This window comes from Mirounga leonina, unplaced genomic scaffold, assembly GCF_011800145.1.
Source record: "Mirounga leonina isolate KUSES-001 unplaced genomic scaffold, KU_Mleo_1.0 Mir_115, whole genome shotgun sequence".
NCBI lineage: Eukaryota > Metazoa > Chordata > Mammalia > Carnivora > Phocidae > Mirounga > Mirounga leonina.
In genome coordinates, this window is record NW_023270268.1 from 24,973,936 (window position 1) to 24,990,933 (window position 16,998).

Below are 16,998 nucleotides of genomic sequence, written 5' to 3' on the forward strand. Positions count from 1 at the left end.
GGCAACATCCTTTCTTTGTATTGTCACAAACTTGGTTTAAAAATTCCTACAAGGTGAGGATTACAGGCATACTTTGTTTTATTGCACTTTGCAGATATTACATTTTTTACAAATTGAAGGTTTGTGGCAATCTTGCATCAAGCATGTCTATCTAATGGCACCATTTTTCCAACAGCATTTTGCTCACTTCATGTCTTTGTGTCACATGTTGGTAATTCTTGCAGTATTTCATTCAAATTCATTCATTATTAATGTATTTGGTGATCTGTGATAAGTGATCTTCGATGTTACTATTTAAGTGTTTAGAGGTGCCACCAACTGCACGCATTTGAGATAATGTACTTAATAAATGTGTGTGTTCTGACTGCTCCACTGACCATTTCCCCATCCATCTCCCCCTCCTTGGGCCCCCTATCCCCCGAGACACAATATTGAAATGAGGCCAATTCATAACCCTCCAGTGACCTCCACGTGTTCACGCAAAAGGAAGAGTCACGCATCTCTCACTTTAAATCAAAAGCTAGAAATGATTAAGCTTAGTGAGAGAGGAATGTTGAAAGCTGAGATAGGCTGAAAGCTCGCCCTTTGGTACCACACAGTTAGCCAAGTTGTGAACGCAAAGGAAAGTTCTTGAAGGAAATTAGAAGTGCCGCTCCAGTGAACACAGGAATGATAAGAAAGAGAAACAGCCTCATTGCTAATAGGGAGAAAGTCTGAGTGGTCTGGATAGAAGATCAAACTGGCCACAACATTCTCTTAAGCCGAAGTCTAATCCAGAGCAAGGTCCTAACCCTCTTCAGTTCTATGAAAGCTGGGAGAGGTGAGGAAGCTGCAGAAGAAAAGTTTGAAGCCAGCAGAGGTGGGTTCGTGAGGTTTAAGGGAAGAAGCCATCTCCATAACATCAAAGTGCAAGGAGAAGCAGCAAGTACTGATGAAGAAGCTGCAGCAAGTGATCCAGAAGATCGAGCTAAGATAACTAATGAAGGTGACTGCGCTAAACAACACATTTTCATTGTAGATGAAAACAGCCTTCTTTTGGAAGAAGTTGCTGTCTAGGTCTTTCATAGCTAGAGAGAAGGAACCAGTGCCTGGCATCAGCTTCAAAGACCAGACTCACTCTCATTAGGGCCTAATATAGCTGGTGACTGTAAGTTGAGGCCAGTGCTCATTGACTGTTCTAAAAATCCTAAGGCCCCTAAGAATTATGCTAGAATCTACTCTGCCTGTGCTCTATAAATGGAGCAACAAAGCCTGAATGACAGCACATCTATTTATAACATGGTTTACTGAATATTTTAAGCCCACTTCTGAGACCTCCTGCTCAGAAAAAAAGAAAGATTCCTTCCAAAATATGACTGCTCATTGATAATGCATCTGGTCACCCAAGAGCTCTGATGGAGATGTACAAGATTAATGTTGTTTTCTTGGCCACTAACACAGCATCCATTCTGTAACCCATGGATCAAGGAGCAATTTTGACTTTCAAGTCTTACTATTAAAGAAATACATTTTGTAAGGCTCTAGCTGCCATTGATAGTGATTCTTCTGATGGATCTGGGCAAAGTAAATTGAAAACCTTCTGGAAAGAATTCACCATTCCAGATGCCATTAAAAACATTAATGAAGCATAGGAAGAGGTCAAAATATTGACATTAACAAGAGGTTAGAAGAAGCTGATTCCAGCATTCACAGATGACTTTGAGATGTTCAGGACTTCAGTGGGGGAAGCCACTGCAGATGTGGTGGAAATTCAAGAGAACTAGAATTAGAAGTGAAGCCTGTGGCTGTGACTGAATTGCTGCGATCTCATGATAAAACTAACGGATGAGGAGTTGCTTCTTATGGATGAGCAAAGAAAGTGGTTTCTTGAGATGGAATCTTCTGGTGCAAATGCTGTGAAGATTGTTGAAATGACAACGAATTTAGATTATCACATAAACTAGTTGATGAAGCAACAGCAGGGTTTGAGAGGATTGACTCCAATTTTGAAAGAAATTCTACTGTGACTAAAATGCTATCAGACAGCATCACATGATACACAGAAGTCGTTCATGAAAGGAAGAGTCAATCAATATGGCAAACATCATTGTTACCTTATTTTAAGAAATTGCCCCAGCCACCCTAGCCTTCAGCAACCACCACTCTGATCAGTCAGCAGCCATCAATGTGGAGACAAGAGTCCTCAATGGCAAAAAGCTCAGATGATAGTTAGCATTTTTAGCAAAAAAGTATTTTTTTAAAGATTCTATTTTTAAGTAATCTCTACACCCAATATGGGGCTCAAACATACAACCCTGAGATCAAGATTCACATGCTCTATGACTGAGCCAGCCAGGTGCCCTGCAATAAAATATATACATTGTTTTTTTAGACATAATGCTATTGCACACTTAATAGACTACAGTATAGTGTAAACGTAGCTTTTTTAAAATTTATATAAGCACAACTTTTATATGCACTGGGAAACCAAAAAATTCATTTCACTCACTTTATTGTGATACTCTCTTTATTGCAGTGCCCTGGAACCGAACCCACAGTATCTCTAGGGTATGCCTGTATTCTCTCGCTTTGAGAAAAATTCTCTTAATCTTCTAAATTTCCTTGAGAAATTTTTTTGCATGTATGTTTTTTTCCTTAAAAAAAAAAGACTTGTTGTTGTTGTTACAGTTAGATTGTCTTTTACCATTTAGATAATTATTCAACCCAGAGTATTTTTTCCTAGAAACAATCACATAAATAAAATTCATTGGTGTCATATCACAAGAGGAAATGTAAGAGCAGCTATTTATGGGCTGTAGGGGCAAAGCTTTTCCAAGTGCTTTGGGAAATCTTTACATTTTAAGAGATTATCATTGTCTCTGGTTCCCCAAATGTGTGTGAGGAAATGTAATGTTCTTGTACCCGGCTATCTAGGGTGTAGGGTCCACTGAAATCGCATTTATTCTCTCAATTTGTATGGCCCAGTTATTGAAGATATTGTATGGATTCTTTTTGTACAGGGTTGTATGGGTAAGCATTAACACATGGCACAAAGCTCGGATTCAAGTCCAGATTTTTTTAAAACTCCACTTTACCCTTTCTCTTATTTTGCTGGTGGTGGCAGTGGTAGGTTTGCTCTTGTTTACTTGCTATTTTCTTTTGTTTGTCTGTGACTGAAAAGACATTGTGCCTCTTTAAAGTCGTCCAAATCTTTTGGAGACCTTTGGGGATTTTATTTGAATTTTTTAAAATTTCCATACCGGGGTGCCTGGGTGGCTCAGTCAGTTAAGCATCTGACTCTTGGTTTTGGCTCAGGTCATGATCTCATGGGTCTTGAGATTGAGCCCCACATTGGGCTCCGCACTCAGTGGAGAGTCTGCTAGAAGATTCTTTCCCTCTGCCCCTCCCCCCAGCTCGAGTGTACACACTCTTTTTCTCTCTCTCTCTCTAAAATAAATAAATCTTTAAAAATAAATAAAATTTCCATATCTTTACCCCTTTCATTTTAGGAAGAAGAATTAGAAGCCCAAATTTCCTTCCTTCAAGGACAGTTGAATGACCTGGATGCCATGTGCAAATACTGTGCAAAGGTGATGGACACTCATCTAGGTGAGTGAGCTACTTTGGCCCCGGGAGTAATGATAGTTATAACAACAGTAGCCAGTTGGCCCTGGGTTAAACTTTTCACATGCATTATCTCATTAATCCTCACAGCAGCACTATGGTAGAGGTACTGTTACTATCCACATTGTACAAATGAGGAAACTGAAGCACAGAAAGATTAATACAATTTCCAAAGATTATGTCACTACGATATAGAGTAGAAATTCAAAATCAAGCAGTTCGACCATAGGTTTCAATTCTCAACTGCTACACTACCTTTTGTAAATATCTGTCTACCTCAAACCAAAGTGAAATGTTGAGCTTTCAAGGGGCGCCTGGGTGGTGCAATCGGTTAAGTGTCTGACTCTTGGCTTCGGCTCAGGTTGTGATCTCAGGGTCGTGAGATTGAGCCCCACGTTGGGCTCCACGGTCAGCACCGAGGCTGCTTAAGACTCTTTCTCCCTCTCCCTCTGCCCCACCTCCCCCGATGCTCACGCGCTCTCTCTCTCAAATAAATAAATCTAAAAAAAGAAATGTTGATCTTTTAAGATCAAAGAGTCAGTTCTCCTGTTGTGCCAGCCTGTCTGTAATTACCAATGTGATCATTATTTTGACAGTGCTTTATTTTTTTTTTTAATACATGTTTTTAACCACTAGCGTGAAATGCATGTCAGGACCACATGACCTTTTCTTACTTCTGACTGCTTATATTCTAAGAAATGTTCTAGTTTGAAGTTCCATTTATGTGTGTCTCATACATATGTCACAGAAAGTCTTCATGCATTATTCTCTACATTTGTGAAAGTTCTGTATTTTTTATTAGAAATGGTCTCTGCTGGATCATGTATGTTTTACTTTAGCGACTCTGTTCTGCTTGCAGGACTTTAGAATGCAGACTATTAGTGTTTTTTCAGCCCTCTTACGGGCATCCTTTCTTTTTCCATTCTTCGGTGTCTAGCATCTGTAGTTTGGGAGCAAATTAGAAAAATAAAACCTATACTCTAACGGGCCAATATTGCTGCTCTGTGAGTGTGGACAAATGGCAATACCAAGTATTATAAGAAATCAGGATGCATCCCACATATGAGGGAAACCAAAGAGAATCCACCAAGGCCCCTTCCCCCTGGCAGGGGTCCTAGGAGTAGCCAATCTATGGGGCCTTTGCGGAAGGTGGACTCTCTTCCTTAGTCTCCAGTGATCTCTCAGCCTATTAGGTCATGAGTCCATTACACGCGGTCAAAACGGCTATCATTTAAGTGTAGCCTGAACCATCCTGGCCTCTAGTAAGGTGTAAATGTTCTCTTACAGTTGGGGAGGTGCTTGACCTCAGGGGCTGGTTGTCTACCAGGGTCTTACTAGGAAGCTGGCTGAGCCCTGTTCTAGCCTCAGCCTTATTTCTCCTCTCTTGACCACTCTTTCAGAGGAAGAGCTCAAGAGGGGGAAATAACAGGAGAAACCCCAGCAGTTGATCAAAAGGGTAGTATTTCTTATCACAGCAAGAAATGTTACCCTTGTCACATCTGATCCACCCCTGTCACAGCGGTTCATTTATATGCTTCATTATGATCATTTTTTAAAAATTCAGATAGAACTAAGTTTTATGAATCTCAGAGCATCCCAGTTTTTTTTTTTTTTAAGATTTTTATTTATTTGAGAGAGAGAGAGCGAGAGAGAGAGCACGAGCAGGGGGGAGAGGGAGAGAGATCTGAGCAGGGAGCCCAATGTGGGGCTTGATCCCAGGACCCTGGGATCATGACCTGAGCCGAAGGCAGACGTTTAACCAACTAAGCCACCTAGGCACCCCTCATAGCATCCCACTTTCAAATGTATCAAAAAGAAGTAATGAAGAGAGATAGTTTATATATAAATAATATATATTATATAACTAATTTTAGTTAAATATAATTTTAATTTTAAAGAAAGTATGTGGGTGGGTGTATATGTGTATGTTTGCTTCTCTGGCTATGTGTGTGACCTTTGTATTGCTTGATTTGGGTTTTGACCAAAGTAGAACAAAGAAGTGACTGAGAGAAAGATTTACTGGAACTCTAGAAAATCCTGTTAGGAAATATCTAAGTTGTTTGGTCCACATAGCAGCTTTTAAAGCAGCTTTACTTAAGCCTCAGAATTTTCAAAGAGCTTTTGCTCTTATTTCGGTTTCTCAATCAGCACTGTAAGAGTATTTTCTCATTGCATGGGAGGGGGAAACACTTTAATTAAAGAAAAGCCCATACCAGATGTGAATTTTCAACTAACCGCAAAACTAAATTTGTTTTTGTGTGTACATTTCACTTTCAGCTAGAATCCCTTCATATAGCTGTCAACTTCTTTTCTCCATATAAATAGCAGGACTGCCTTTTTAAAGTAGGGTTGAAGGATGCTATAAAGAATCCTGGGACCCAGGGCCCACAGATGGATTTCATTTCACCTGCCTGTTGGTTTATTAAAGGGTATTCCTGTGTTGTAGGCAGTTTTGATTCCAAGCAAAAATTAGAGGAAGACAAAAAAAGGTTAATTAAGGTGAGGCTCTTGATTTACTTTTTGGCCTACTGTATTTCCTTTAAAAATCACTTCAGTACCCTAGTATTTTTTCCATATGATGTTGTCTATTTTTACTGATTATTAAGGCAGTACAAAATTAGAACAACTGAAAAATCCATTAATAAGTGACTGATTATAACATAGTGTAATGTAACCTTCATATGAAATATTAAAATAGTTATTTATTAACATAAGGAGATGTTCATGCTATATTATTAAGGGAAAAGACAGGTAGCACAATAGTATATATTTGATGCAAAAATAATCATTAACAGTGATGGCCTGGATGAAAGGAAGATTATAGGGGTACTCTCCAGGGGTCCTAATTTTTTATGCTTGGGAAATGCAGGACAGTCAGTGAAAGTCTATAGATGGCTGAAGCGCCTGGATGGGTCATCTTTACACTCCAGGCAAGAGTCAGTTGTAAGAGTGTCTGGAGTGGTGTCAGGAAGGGCAGCCTTGTGTGGCACCAGACTGACACAGGGTGAGATCAGACTCTGTCACTTCTTAGCCCCGCCTTATGATCATGTCTTCGTAGGTACAGCGGAGACACAATTATCTACCTTGCCAGTTTGTTGCCAAGACGAATGTGTTTTTAAAGCCCAGCACAGGGCATGGCCCAAAGTTGGATTTTCAACACAAATTCTCTCCTCTGTCCCCTTAACTCCTAAGTGTCCCTTCTCAGGGAAGATCCTGAGACACTCATCAAGCCCATGACCAGAGTGCTGAGTATTGACTTGTCTAGGCCCCTACAACTAGTTAGTGGGAGGAGGAGGACCAATGCCAGATTTCCCAGCACCTAACTAAATATTCCTTTATCAAATTATTCAGAAAGATGCTGGAATTTGGGACATGCCAGTCCTAAGATGAGGTGTGTGAGCTCTTTGAGCAAGAATAGCTTTAGCAGAACAGAATGACGCAGCCTCCCTGCCATGAGCGCTGCTGGGCCTCCATTCTGCCCTGGGCCACAGGCTACCGCGGTAGCTGTGCGAACTGCCTCAGAAACTTGTTCTGACAGGTCTTTCTCTGTATCCGCTCCTAATGTTAATTGTTTTCACTAAGTTCCTTTTGTTTCAAGACAATTCCATTTCACCCTACAGTTTCATCAGACATGCAGTAATGCCTTAAAATGTCAAGTACAGTTCAAGGCTCTTTTTATAACTGCCAGAACAAATACAGAGAAAAACCTCTCAGTTAAAAGTTATATAAAGGCATTTGTTCAAATGGTCCTTTAATTATAGAGGTAATAACATTGACAGGTTAGCAGTTCTTTCCTTATGGTCCTGGAACCCAAAACTTTGGATTTTGTTTCATCGAAAGGAATATTTGTTTTATCGAAACGCTACCAAGATTCTAATTTTCTGACTTCCACGTAATTGAACTGCTTGAATTCAAAGACTGAGAGACAGGAATTGAAAATACATGTTTTGTTAAACCTAACTTCCCTGTCAACTTCAGAAGACTTGTTTTACGTGTTCATTTTTTGGTTGCTATAGTTACGCCCCTTCCTGTCATCCTGACAGTTGAGTTAAAAGCCATTGACAGGATTAACCTCTGTGGCTGAGCTCAGGCTATTTTTAGATTTGCCGTATTTTACGCGTAACTGCACGTGGCTGAGCAGCCCATGCTTCTCTGATCTGTGAGCAGCTGGGCTGAGCTGCAATCTGTTTACAGGGAGCACGAGCTGCTCACCCTGCTGGCCCTAAAGCCCGCACCTGCCGGCTGCCACCAGAGGTATTTCCAGTCCCCCGCTTGCCGTTTAGACAGTGGTTTTCCAGCCCCTTGCCCTTTCGTGGGTGGTTGTGGTAACAAAGGCAGGGTTAAATGCAGGGAATCAAGGGCCGTTAGGTTTCCCAGAGTGCTGTAGCTCCTTTGATCCTAGAATGCTGAACATCTGGAAGCTCTAAAAGCCAGCGCAGCAGTTCTTCATTTCACAGATGAGGAGACCACGGTCCGAGGAGGAGGAGAGACACACAGCCAGCTTGTGACACACCTGCGTCCAGCCCCAGTTCCAGTCCCTGGCTTCTCTTTCACTGATGCCTCTGCTAAGGCCACTCTTGAGTCAGTAGTGGGAGATTAGATTCTCTGCCGTTTTGTTGCACACGGCATTGTTGACTTTGCACTTGCCACCATATTTATGTAAGCATTAGCTGTAAGAGGCCAGTTTTGAAACTCAGTTTATTTGCTTCCGTAAGAACTTTAGAAATCTGATTTTCTCATGTTTATAAAAACGACTTTCGATGGCTGTCTTTGGAAAGGTTCAATCAGGCAGTTAACTAATGGCATTTGAAAAACAGGGAAAGAAAATGTGATCACCAGACAGCTTCCTCTGTCAGTCACGCTGTGATAAAAGTTTTCATAATTATTTTGAGAATTTTAAATACTGCATTTAATTGTGGGCAGCACAGTCCTCTGGAGAAGGAAAAGATGCCTTCACCTGAGAATCTTGTTAAAATGCCGATTTCGGGTTCAGTAGGTGTGCTCTGGGGCCTGAAGTTCTGCATTTCTAACAGCCCTCCGGTGACCTGATGTTACTGGCCCATGACAGTCTTCAAGCAGCAGAGAGCAAAAGAACTTAAAGTTATGTGGGCATAATTAAATGAATATATTCATAATCCTAGTAATGTATTCCTGACTGCACACTTCAGGCACACGTGCGGCTGGATTCTGTGGGCAGAACTCAGAACCTCCCCTGCTATTTTGGCGGAGCCTTCAATCATCTGAAACTCAGTTCTGTCTTCAGCCTCTTTGAACTTGTTCTATTCTAGTAGTAGAAGGCGCTGCCTACCCCCGCCCCAGTTTTATGATCAGAAGACCTGGAACAACTGGTCAGCATCTCCCTTGTGCCAACCCTATGCCTATTTAGAAAAACTCAGCAAATTATACACTGTCTTATCCTTTCCCGGGTGAAGATACCACAGCTCTGATCCTGTGGCCTCGGTAGAGACTGTCCATCCTTCCTCATGTTGTTTTCCACCTTCTGACTGTCTCCCGTGTTCCCACATGCTCTTCCACAGGGGGAGCCCACACTGATTATCTGTCCCTCTCTCTCTTTTTTAAAATATAATTTCCAAATCCTTCATCTTCCTTAAACTGTCAGACTACATAGCGTGTTCTCAGCCTTCTATTCCAGGCTGCCTCTCCGTGTCCTCCAATCCGGGCCCTCTCCAGCTAACGACCCAGTAGACAAAAGACTTGTCCACCCCATCTTGTGGAAACAGGCTTGCTTCAAAGCTCAAGGATTTTGTGGCCACCACAAGCATCTCATGCTAAGCACAGAGCTTGTGTGTAGGGGAAGGTGAAACCCAAGTTAAGAAGGTTAATCTTCATCAGTTGCCTATTAACACCCACTGCTCATCACATCACGTGCCCTCCTTAATGCCCATCACCCAGTTACCCCACCCTCCCACCAACTGATGAATCATTGTACACTACATCTGAAACTAATGATGTACTATATGTTGGCTAATTAAATTTAAATTTTAAAAAAAGGCTAATGTTTGCTGCCTTGGGCCATGTTTAAATACCAGCTGAGTAGCAGCACTTAACTTCCACTAGATCCTCCTATCAGCAAAACCTTTATTGCCTAAAATTCACAAAAAATTATATCCATCTTAAACCCAGGTCACAGGATCTTATTTGACTAACTGATGTGATTTTAAGTCAGTCTTATTCAAACTGCCCTCCTGTCTCATTGCTTCCAAATGAGACGGACTGATGGCAGAACCCTGGGTATTTCCTTTTAGTAAGTCCCTACCTATGTTTCTGCTTCTATTTTTAGAAGTACATCTTCTGGCAAAGGCATCTAATCATTACTGGAGCTTAGAGACTGTTTACATTCAAAAATACATGTAAAGTCTTTTTTCTGGTTGACCCTCAGCTATATCATGAATATGAGAGATTTTGCTGTGAGGAATCATGTTTCCATGACACTCCCTGGCTGACAGGGTGGTAAGTCCAAAGACAATAAGAATGCTAAATGGTAGAGATGAGTAGAGATTTTTAACTCTGCTAAGCATACTCAGTTTACTTAAGATAATTATTTATTGGCAACAAAAACTAATCTTAAGTGCAAAACACATGTTTGCTTACTCTTACCCTTGGATTTTCCTAACTGCTCCTTTCCCGGTGCTGAGTTTAGGGCCTTCAGTCATTCTGGCAGCTGGATGCAAAATAGGACCCTTGATTATATTTTCTGTGTGATCTGCTTTTGCTTTTTAAGAAAATATTGAGCACAAAATGCCTGACTTAATACTTGGCTCTTAAGAAATCATCAGTGAAAGTTATCTCCCTTCATCTGCGCCTATCACTTCTCAATCTGAGATCTGGTTGAGCATGTTAATATCCCTTCATTCTTCACCTGAGAAATATCTCACCTACATCTATTACTCAGGACATAAAAGTCCGCCCTACTGCTGGTGGGAAAGCCCTGCGTTGTTCATTCAGCCAGTATTTACTAAGGACCTGCTCTCTGATACAAAAATAGGTTCTAGGAGAAGTAGGTTGAGGGTAGGGTGAAGTGGGAGAGAGAGAGAGAACAAGCACTAAGGAGAATATACCTCATTAGAAATACCTGAAGTGACACACAGTGTCACATGAAACCAAGGTCCTCCCAGAGTGATATCAAAAACATTAGCAGGGACTGGTGGGGTTCTAGAGTAATATGGATATAGTGAACAGAGTACCACATTTGGAACCAAAAGACTTTGAGTCCACAGTTTGCCACATAGCACTGTGAAGTTGCAGGAGACTTTAATCTTTTTTTTTTAAGATTTTATTTATTTATCTGAGAGAGAGCTCAGGGGCCCGGGGCGGGTAGAGAGAGTCAGAGGGAGAGGGAGAAAGAGTCTTAAGCAGACTCCATGCTGAGCATGGAGCCAGACACAGGGCTTGATCCCATGACCCATGAGATCATGACCTGAGCCAAAACCAAGAGTCAGATGCTTAAATGACTGAGCCACCCAGGTGCCCTCCCCCCATTTTTTTAAAGATTTTATTTATTTTAAAGAGAAAGTCAGGAGACTTTAATTTTTGAACCTCGTATATGAATACAGTTCCAAGACTAAAAGATGAAGCAGGAAGAGAGTCCCAACAACTGGATGCTTTCAGAGGGAAGACTGTTAATAGGAAGCTGATGCTTGAACACAATTTTAAGGTAGACTTTGAAAAAAAGAAGGGTGTGGTGTTGTAAGGAGGCTAGGAGGGTCTTCTAGAAGGGGAATGACATTTGCAGAGACACACAAATGCACACGATCTCTCAGAGAATGAATTTGACACCTGCAGTCTCTACTAAACCCGCCTTCTCCCAAGATCTGGCCAACCACGGCACACACTCTGTGAGCACAAATTCCTTTGTCAACAGTGCTTCCAAAGCCAATAGTGACAAATTACAAGTCTGCTTCCCCCTCCCCCCTGCTCCTTGACTCATGGCCACCTCTTCAGCTACTACCATTCTGGTCACACATGTGACCCTAGGTCAACCCTCCATGTGACCCCTCCATTTTGTAACAGCCTGAATATTTCCTTTTTAGAGTCTGGGACAGTCTCATATGAGATTGTCTGAGGTCAAGGTAACTAAACGTCTGTCAGAGATGAGATAACCTCAAAGAGCAGAATCCATTTATCTGGATATTTGAGATACTGGAAAAGGGGGGGGGGAACATACTAACCAATAATAGTAATAGTGAGCAGTGTGCTAGAAGTGGACCACTTTGATCATCCCATCCAATCTCTTCAGCAACCCTCTGAGATAGGTATTGTCCCCGTTACGGATGGGTTTAGTGATACACGAGTCTCTGCCTAAGGTCATCAAAGTTCAAGCTGATTGATGCTAGTGCCAGTGCTCTGGAAAGGTCTGGTAGAACTTTCTGGTGGCAGTCTGTTTTGCATGGAGGTGACTTCCTGTTGTGCCGGCTGACCTCACTTAGGTCAGTTGCACCACCAAAGAAAGGGCACTGGCATCTGAAGGCAGTCAAGTCAGTGGCAAGACCCTGTCCTAGGCCTCTTCATATCTCTCTCTGGCCCCTCCATCAGTGCTGTGTATGGAAGTGTTAGGGAGCCCAGGAGTCCAGATGATCTGGAATCTAGTCCTAGCTCTACTACTTTCCCATCATGAGACCTCAGGTGATGGACTGGGGATTGCTGAGCTTGGCTCCCTTTTCTGTAATAGGATGAGGGTCCTCATGGAGAATGGTCATTGGGATAGTCAGATGAGGTCATGTCGCGTTGTGGAAATGAAAGGTACCGAGTCCTGAGCTTCTATAGTGGGTGAGATACTGTGCTAATTTATTTACTCTTTGTCATTTATTAACCTTTTTACTTACCATTTATTTACCTTCATCTTAGAGGAAGGTTCTGGTATTACCCTCAGGCACAAGGTAACTGAATTCTGCCTCCAGTACAGATAGATGCTAGTTCTAACTGCTTTTATCTCTTGTCTACTTTCCTTCTTAATGAATATGGGCTTATGTTACCTTTTGTACCAGCCATTCAAATAAAACACTTTTATTCTAGCATTGAAGAAAAAAGGCTTTTAAGAAATTGTAAAAAGTAGTTTGTGTGCCATTTCCACTACTCTTAGAGTCAGAGATCAATTTTTGTGGCATTGACACCTCTTTAGAAACAGTGGAGTCACCATGGAACTGTTTTGATGAGATTTTTGTGTAATTTCCACAGAAGTAGTTCTGTGAGATTTTCCTCCTTTAGTTTCAGTGCTGTAACGTCTATAATACATAAAACTTAAATAGAAGATTATAAAGAACATATTCTTCCTTCTATGCAGAAACAAAAAGAAAGAGCCTTTATCCCATAATTTACTCTGCCTCTTGCTATAAGAAAAAAATGTGCATTGCATTGGAAATTTAAACATTTCACATTTCTGCATTTAATATTTTAAGGCATGAGAAAAACATCATTATGTTTTCCTGTTTTTACATGCAGGTGCAACTTAAAGCAAGAGATTTGTTACTGAGAAGTTATATATTAGTAGGATATTCATAAATGCTACCTTAAATCAATATATAGTTAAACTGATTAGGCAAAGGATTTACCTGGCCAGTACTTTGTTTATAAAGTCAGAATTCTTGTATTCAAAACATTTAACAGCCTCCAAAGGTGCCCTTTTGTTTTAATTTGGATTTCTATATGCTGGATTTCTTAAAATGAGACTAGTCAGCTTAGTTGATTAAAACAGATTTGTCCTTAAGATTAAATGAACATTATATAGATCTGTGGGTTTTCAGGGCAGAAGGTCCTGGTTTCCATCAGATTCTGAAAGGTGATCTTTGATCTTGTCTTAAAAATAAGGCTAAAGAATTCTGGGTAAGGGTCTCCCGCTGAGGATACTAAGGCTCGGGGCTCTTCTCTCTCCCTGGGTGTACCCTTGGTCAGCCACATTGCACAGCAGGCCGGAGCCCCCAGCCTGGAACTTGAGATCATACTCCGTGTGCAGGAGAGGATTGGTGGGGCTGTCTCAGTCCCCTTTCGTTAGATGAACTGGATGGTTTGGATCCTGTGTAACAGTGAAGCAGTTTGGCTGCTATACTGGGTTGAATAGTGTTCTCCGCCCCACCCCCACCCCCACTCTGCCATTTCAAGTCCACCTGGAACTTGTGAATGTGACCTTATTTGCAAATAGGGTCTTTACAGATATAATCAAGTTGGGACAAGGTCATACTTGGTTAATCCAGTGACTGGTGTCCTTATTAAAGAAGGGAAATTTGGACACAAACATAAACCCAAAAAGCAGTAGAATGAACAAATCAGGAAGTTTTGTGTTTGTTTGTTTAATAACTAAAAGAAGCCCGGAGGTGGGCAGTCCAAGCAAGTATAGCAGCTCCATGATGTGCCCAATGCCCCAGGCTGCCTCTGGTTTACTGCCCACAGTCCTTAAGCTGTGATCCTCATCCACATGCTTGCAAGATGACTTGCGGAGTGCCTGCCAGCCTTTCAGGTCGCAAAAGTGTGAAGTGTAAAGGTCCAAAAGGCAGCGAGGAGCTTTCCAGAAGCTCCATCCGGGAACTTTTTTTACACCTCATTGGTCAGAGTTGTGTCACGTGACCAACCTTGGCTCTGAGGGGAGGTGCGCACGGTGTTGCCCTGAATGAGATCTGGGACGTGTTGATGAGGAAGGAATGGAAGGTGGAGCTGGGGTGGCCCACCAGCAGCTCTGCCACCTCTAGACAGTACAGCAGTGAGCATCCAGGCTTGTTGGCTGTTCAGGCTCTGCTCAAGCGAGAACACAGGGGGGGAGTGGCTTTAGATCATGGGGCATTACTCCCACTCAGGACTGTCATGAAAAACAGGGGCTTCTCTTGTTCCAGCTTGCCCATACAGCCGTGCCTTCCACCCTCATCGCCACCACTACCCAAGTATGGGTTTGTGGCATCTAAGAGAGGACACTGGGGTGACTTGCTTCCTGGGATTTTCAGGCAACGTGACCACTATGATTTTGTAAGATCTCAGGTAGACACTGATACTTCCCTAGTGGGATAATGAATCACATATTTAAACTCAGGTACACAGAAATCTCATCTGAAGTTTCATTCCCACCAACGGCAGTCCAAGGCTTAAACTTGCCAATTAGAGGCAACCTGGTCTCTTACAAGTTAACCATCCCATCTAAACACATGCCCACAGTTAATTTCTCCACTTGGTCTCTTCTCCCTGCCAGGGTGGTGTCAGGGTGCTAGAATGGCTCATATGTCTCTTTGGTATTTGAGAAAGGGCCTCTGAGTGCCCTCTGGGTGTTTGTTGGACTCTAAGGAGAACTCAGTTCCTGCATAGTTACGGGCTTCCGTCGCCACTGGAACCACTGACTGACTGCCCTATTAGCCTATGACCCTAAAGGCCTTCGGTCCTGGCTGCTGTTGACCATGGGCCCCACATTACACTGGACACAGGAGCCAGGCCATTTGGCCAAACCTTTGGCTTCGGGATATGTCGCCCAGCAGACTATCGAAGGGGCAGGCGGGAGCTGCAGATAGAGTCAGGGCAGCAGGCCCTCTTTGCCTGACCCCCTGATTCGCTGCGTATCGCCTCCAGTGGCCTCCCCTCCATTAGCTCCTTGGACCCAAGAAGCAGCCCCCCCGCCACCATGCTTCTTCCAGACGTCCAGGTGTTCCTGCACCCATTAGCTGAGCTTCCTTTCAGGGCCCAGGAGTTCTTCCCCTGCCGCCCCCGCTTACAAAGCAGAAGCTGGGAAATCTGCCCCATGTTGCGGCTCAGTGGGGCAGAACTCACTGCCCCACCAAACTACCCAGCTACTACGCGTCGTGCCGCCCCAGGCAGCCCTCAGACCCCTGCCTTAACAACCCCGGCAGTCCTAAAAACAAAAGCAACCTTTTCCATGTTCTAAAAGGCCTACATAACTGGTTCTTGTCAGGTCCCTGCAGTTGGCTGTCATTTATGTCTTGTTGAGTGGATTCTGTGTTGTTTTTTTTGTTGTGAGAGAACAAATTGTTAGAGGCTTTTAAGGAAACCAAAAACATTCCCTCTCTAATTATATCTGTTATTCCATTCCCATTCATCTTGCTTTCTTGTTTTGAAGCAGGCCTTTATTACTAGCCAGAAGCTACAGTCACGTTTTCTGAGTAAATCAAAGCTGCTGTTTTTCTGCCATGGTGTGTAAGAGGACTTGTCGGCGTGGTTTAGAGACTTATTGTTGTTGAAGATTCTGACAGACTGTCCGGCCGGGCTCATGTTGATGGTATCAGTCTTTGCCTTTTCCTTTTCTGGAAATACTTTTGGAAATATTTAGCATAGCGGTGTTTTGAAATGCAAGTTCCAAGAGTGTTTTGCCACATTTGCTCCGTCAGTCAGTACTTAACTGTGTCCCTAAAATGCACCAAGCCTCGTTCTAAGGGCTGAGAGTAGAGCCCTGAGTAAGACAGTCTCAGAGCTTATATCCTGTTGGGGGAGACGGACGACATGTAAGCCCGCAAACGCATGTGACCATGCTGGCTGGTGACAGGTGCCTAGTGCGAGTATAGGAGCAGAGACGCTGTGGCCGCAACCGGAGGATGACCTGGCCTCCCTTGGTTTGGATGGGCAGGAAGGCTGCCCTGAGGAGGCAGCCTGGGCCTGGAGTTGAACGATGAGGAGGAGCCAGTCCGCGCGGCTCTGGGCCCAGGGGCTGCGGGCCAGGAGAAGAGTGGGCCGGCTCTGCCGCTGGCACCAGCAGGGCAGGGGTGAGCAAGCAGGGAGTGACACGTCGCTCTGGTGGCCGATGGGGGCCCGGCATGGAACTGAGGAGTCCCCCGTTGAGACTGGGGCAGCTCTACTGAATGAATGACTAAGCATGGGGCAGGTAAGACCTTATAAGTAGGTGTGCTTTTTTTTAAAATTTGAGATAGAGCGAGAGTGAGAGAGAGAGAGAGAGAGAACACAAGCAGGGGGAGTGGCAGGCAGAGGGAGAGGGAGAAGCAGGCTCCCCGCGGGGCAGGGAGCCCGATGCGGGGCTCGATCCCAGGACCCTGGGATTATGACCTGAGCCAGAGGCAGACCCTTAACGACTGAGCCACTCAGGCGCCCCGAGGTGTGCTTTAAGGCCACAAAATGAGAAAGCAGGTGTTAATGGAGGGTGAGCCTACTTACTGTAGTGATTCTCCAACTGGTGTGCTTAAAAGTATCTTTTTTAAAGTGTGTGTTATTGTCACCCCCACCAATGCCTTCTCCTGCCTAGCCCCGGGGTGGGGAGAGGGCTCTGCCCCCTCCCCCGAGCTCCCCTGAGAATCCGGCTCAGCAGGCCCCCGAGAGGGCTGTGTGCCTCCCTCAGGCGCGGTGGGGGAGCGCCGAGCACCGCTGCCTGTCGGAGCTCCGGGTGGGCAGCTCGGTGCAGTGCTGAGCCTGGCGGTCACAGCTGACTTGCTGGATCCC

General features: G+C 43.6%; 1 protein-coding gene across 8 annotated transcripts in view; it reads left to right on the forward strand.

Annotated features, from left to right (window-relative positions):
- TBC1D5 (TBC1 domain family member 5) overlaps positions 1-16,998 on the forward strand; it is a 587,710-nt gene that overhangs the window by 559,570 nt on the left and 11,142 nt on the right. For all 8 annotated transcript variants that reach the window (XM_034994045.1, XM_034994022.1, XM_034994072.1 and 5 more), the window contains one exon: positions 3,489-3,588. In XM_034994045.1, the coding sequence (XP_034849936.1) occupies positions 3,489-3,588 (100 nt within the window). The remainder of the gene's footprint in view (positions 1-3,488; positions 3,589-16,998) is intronic.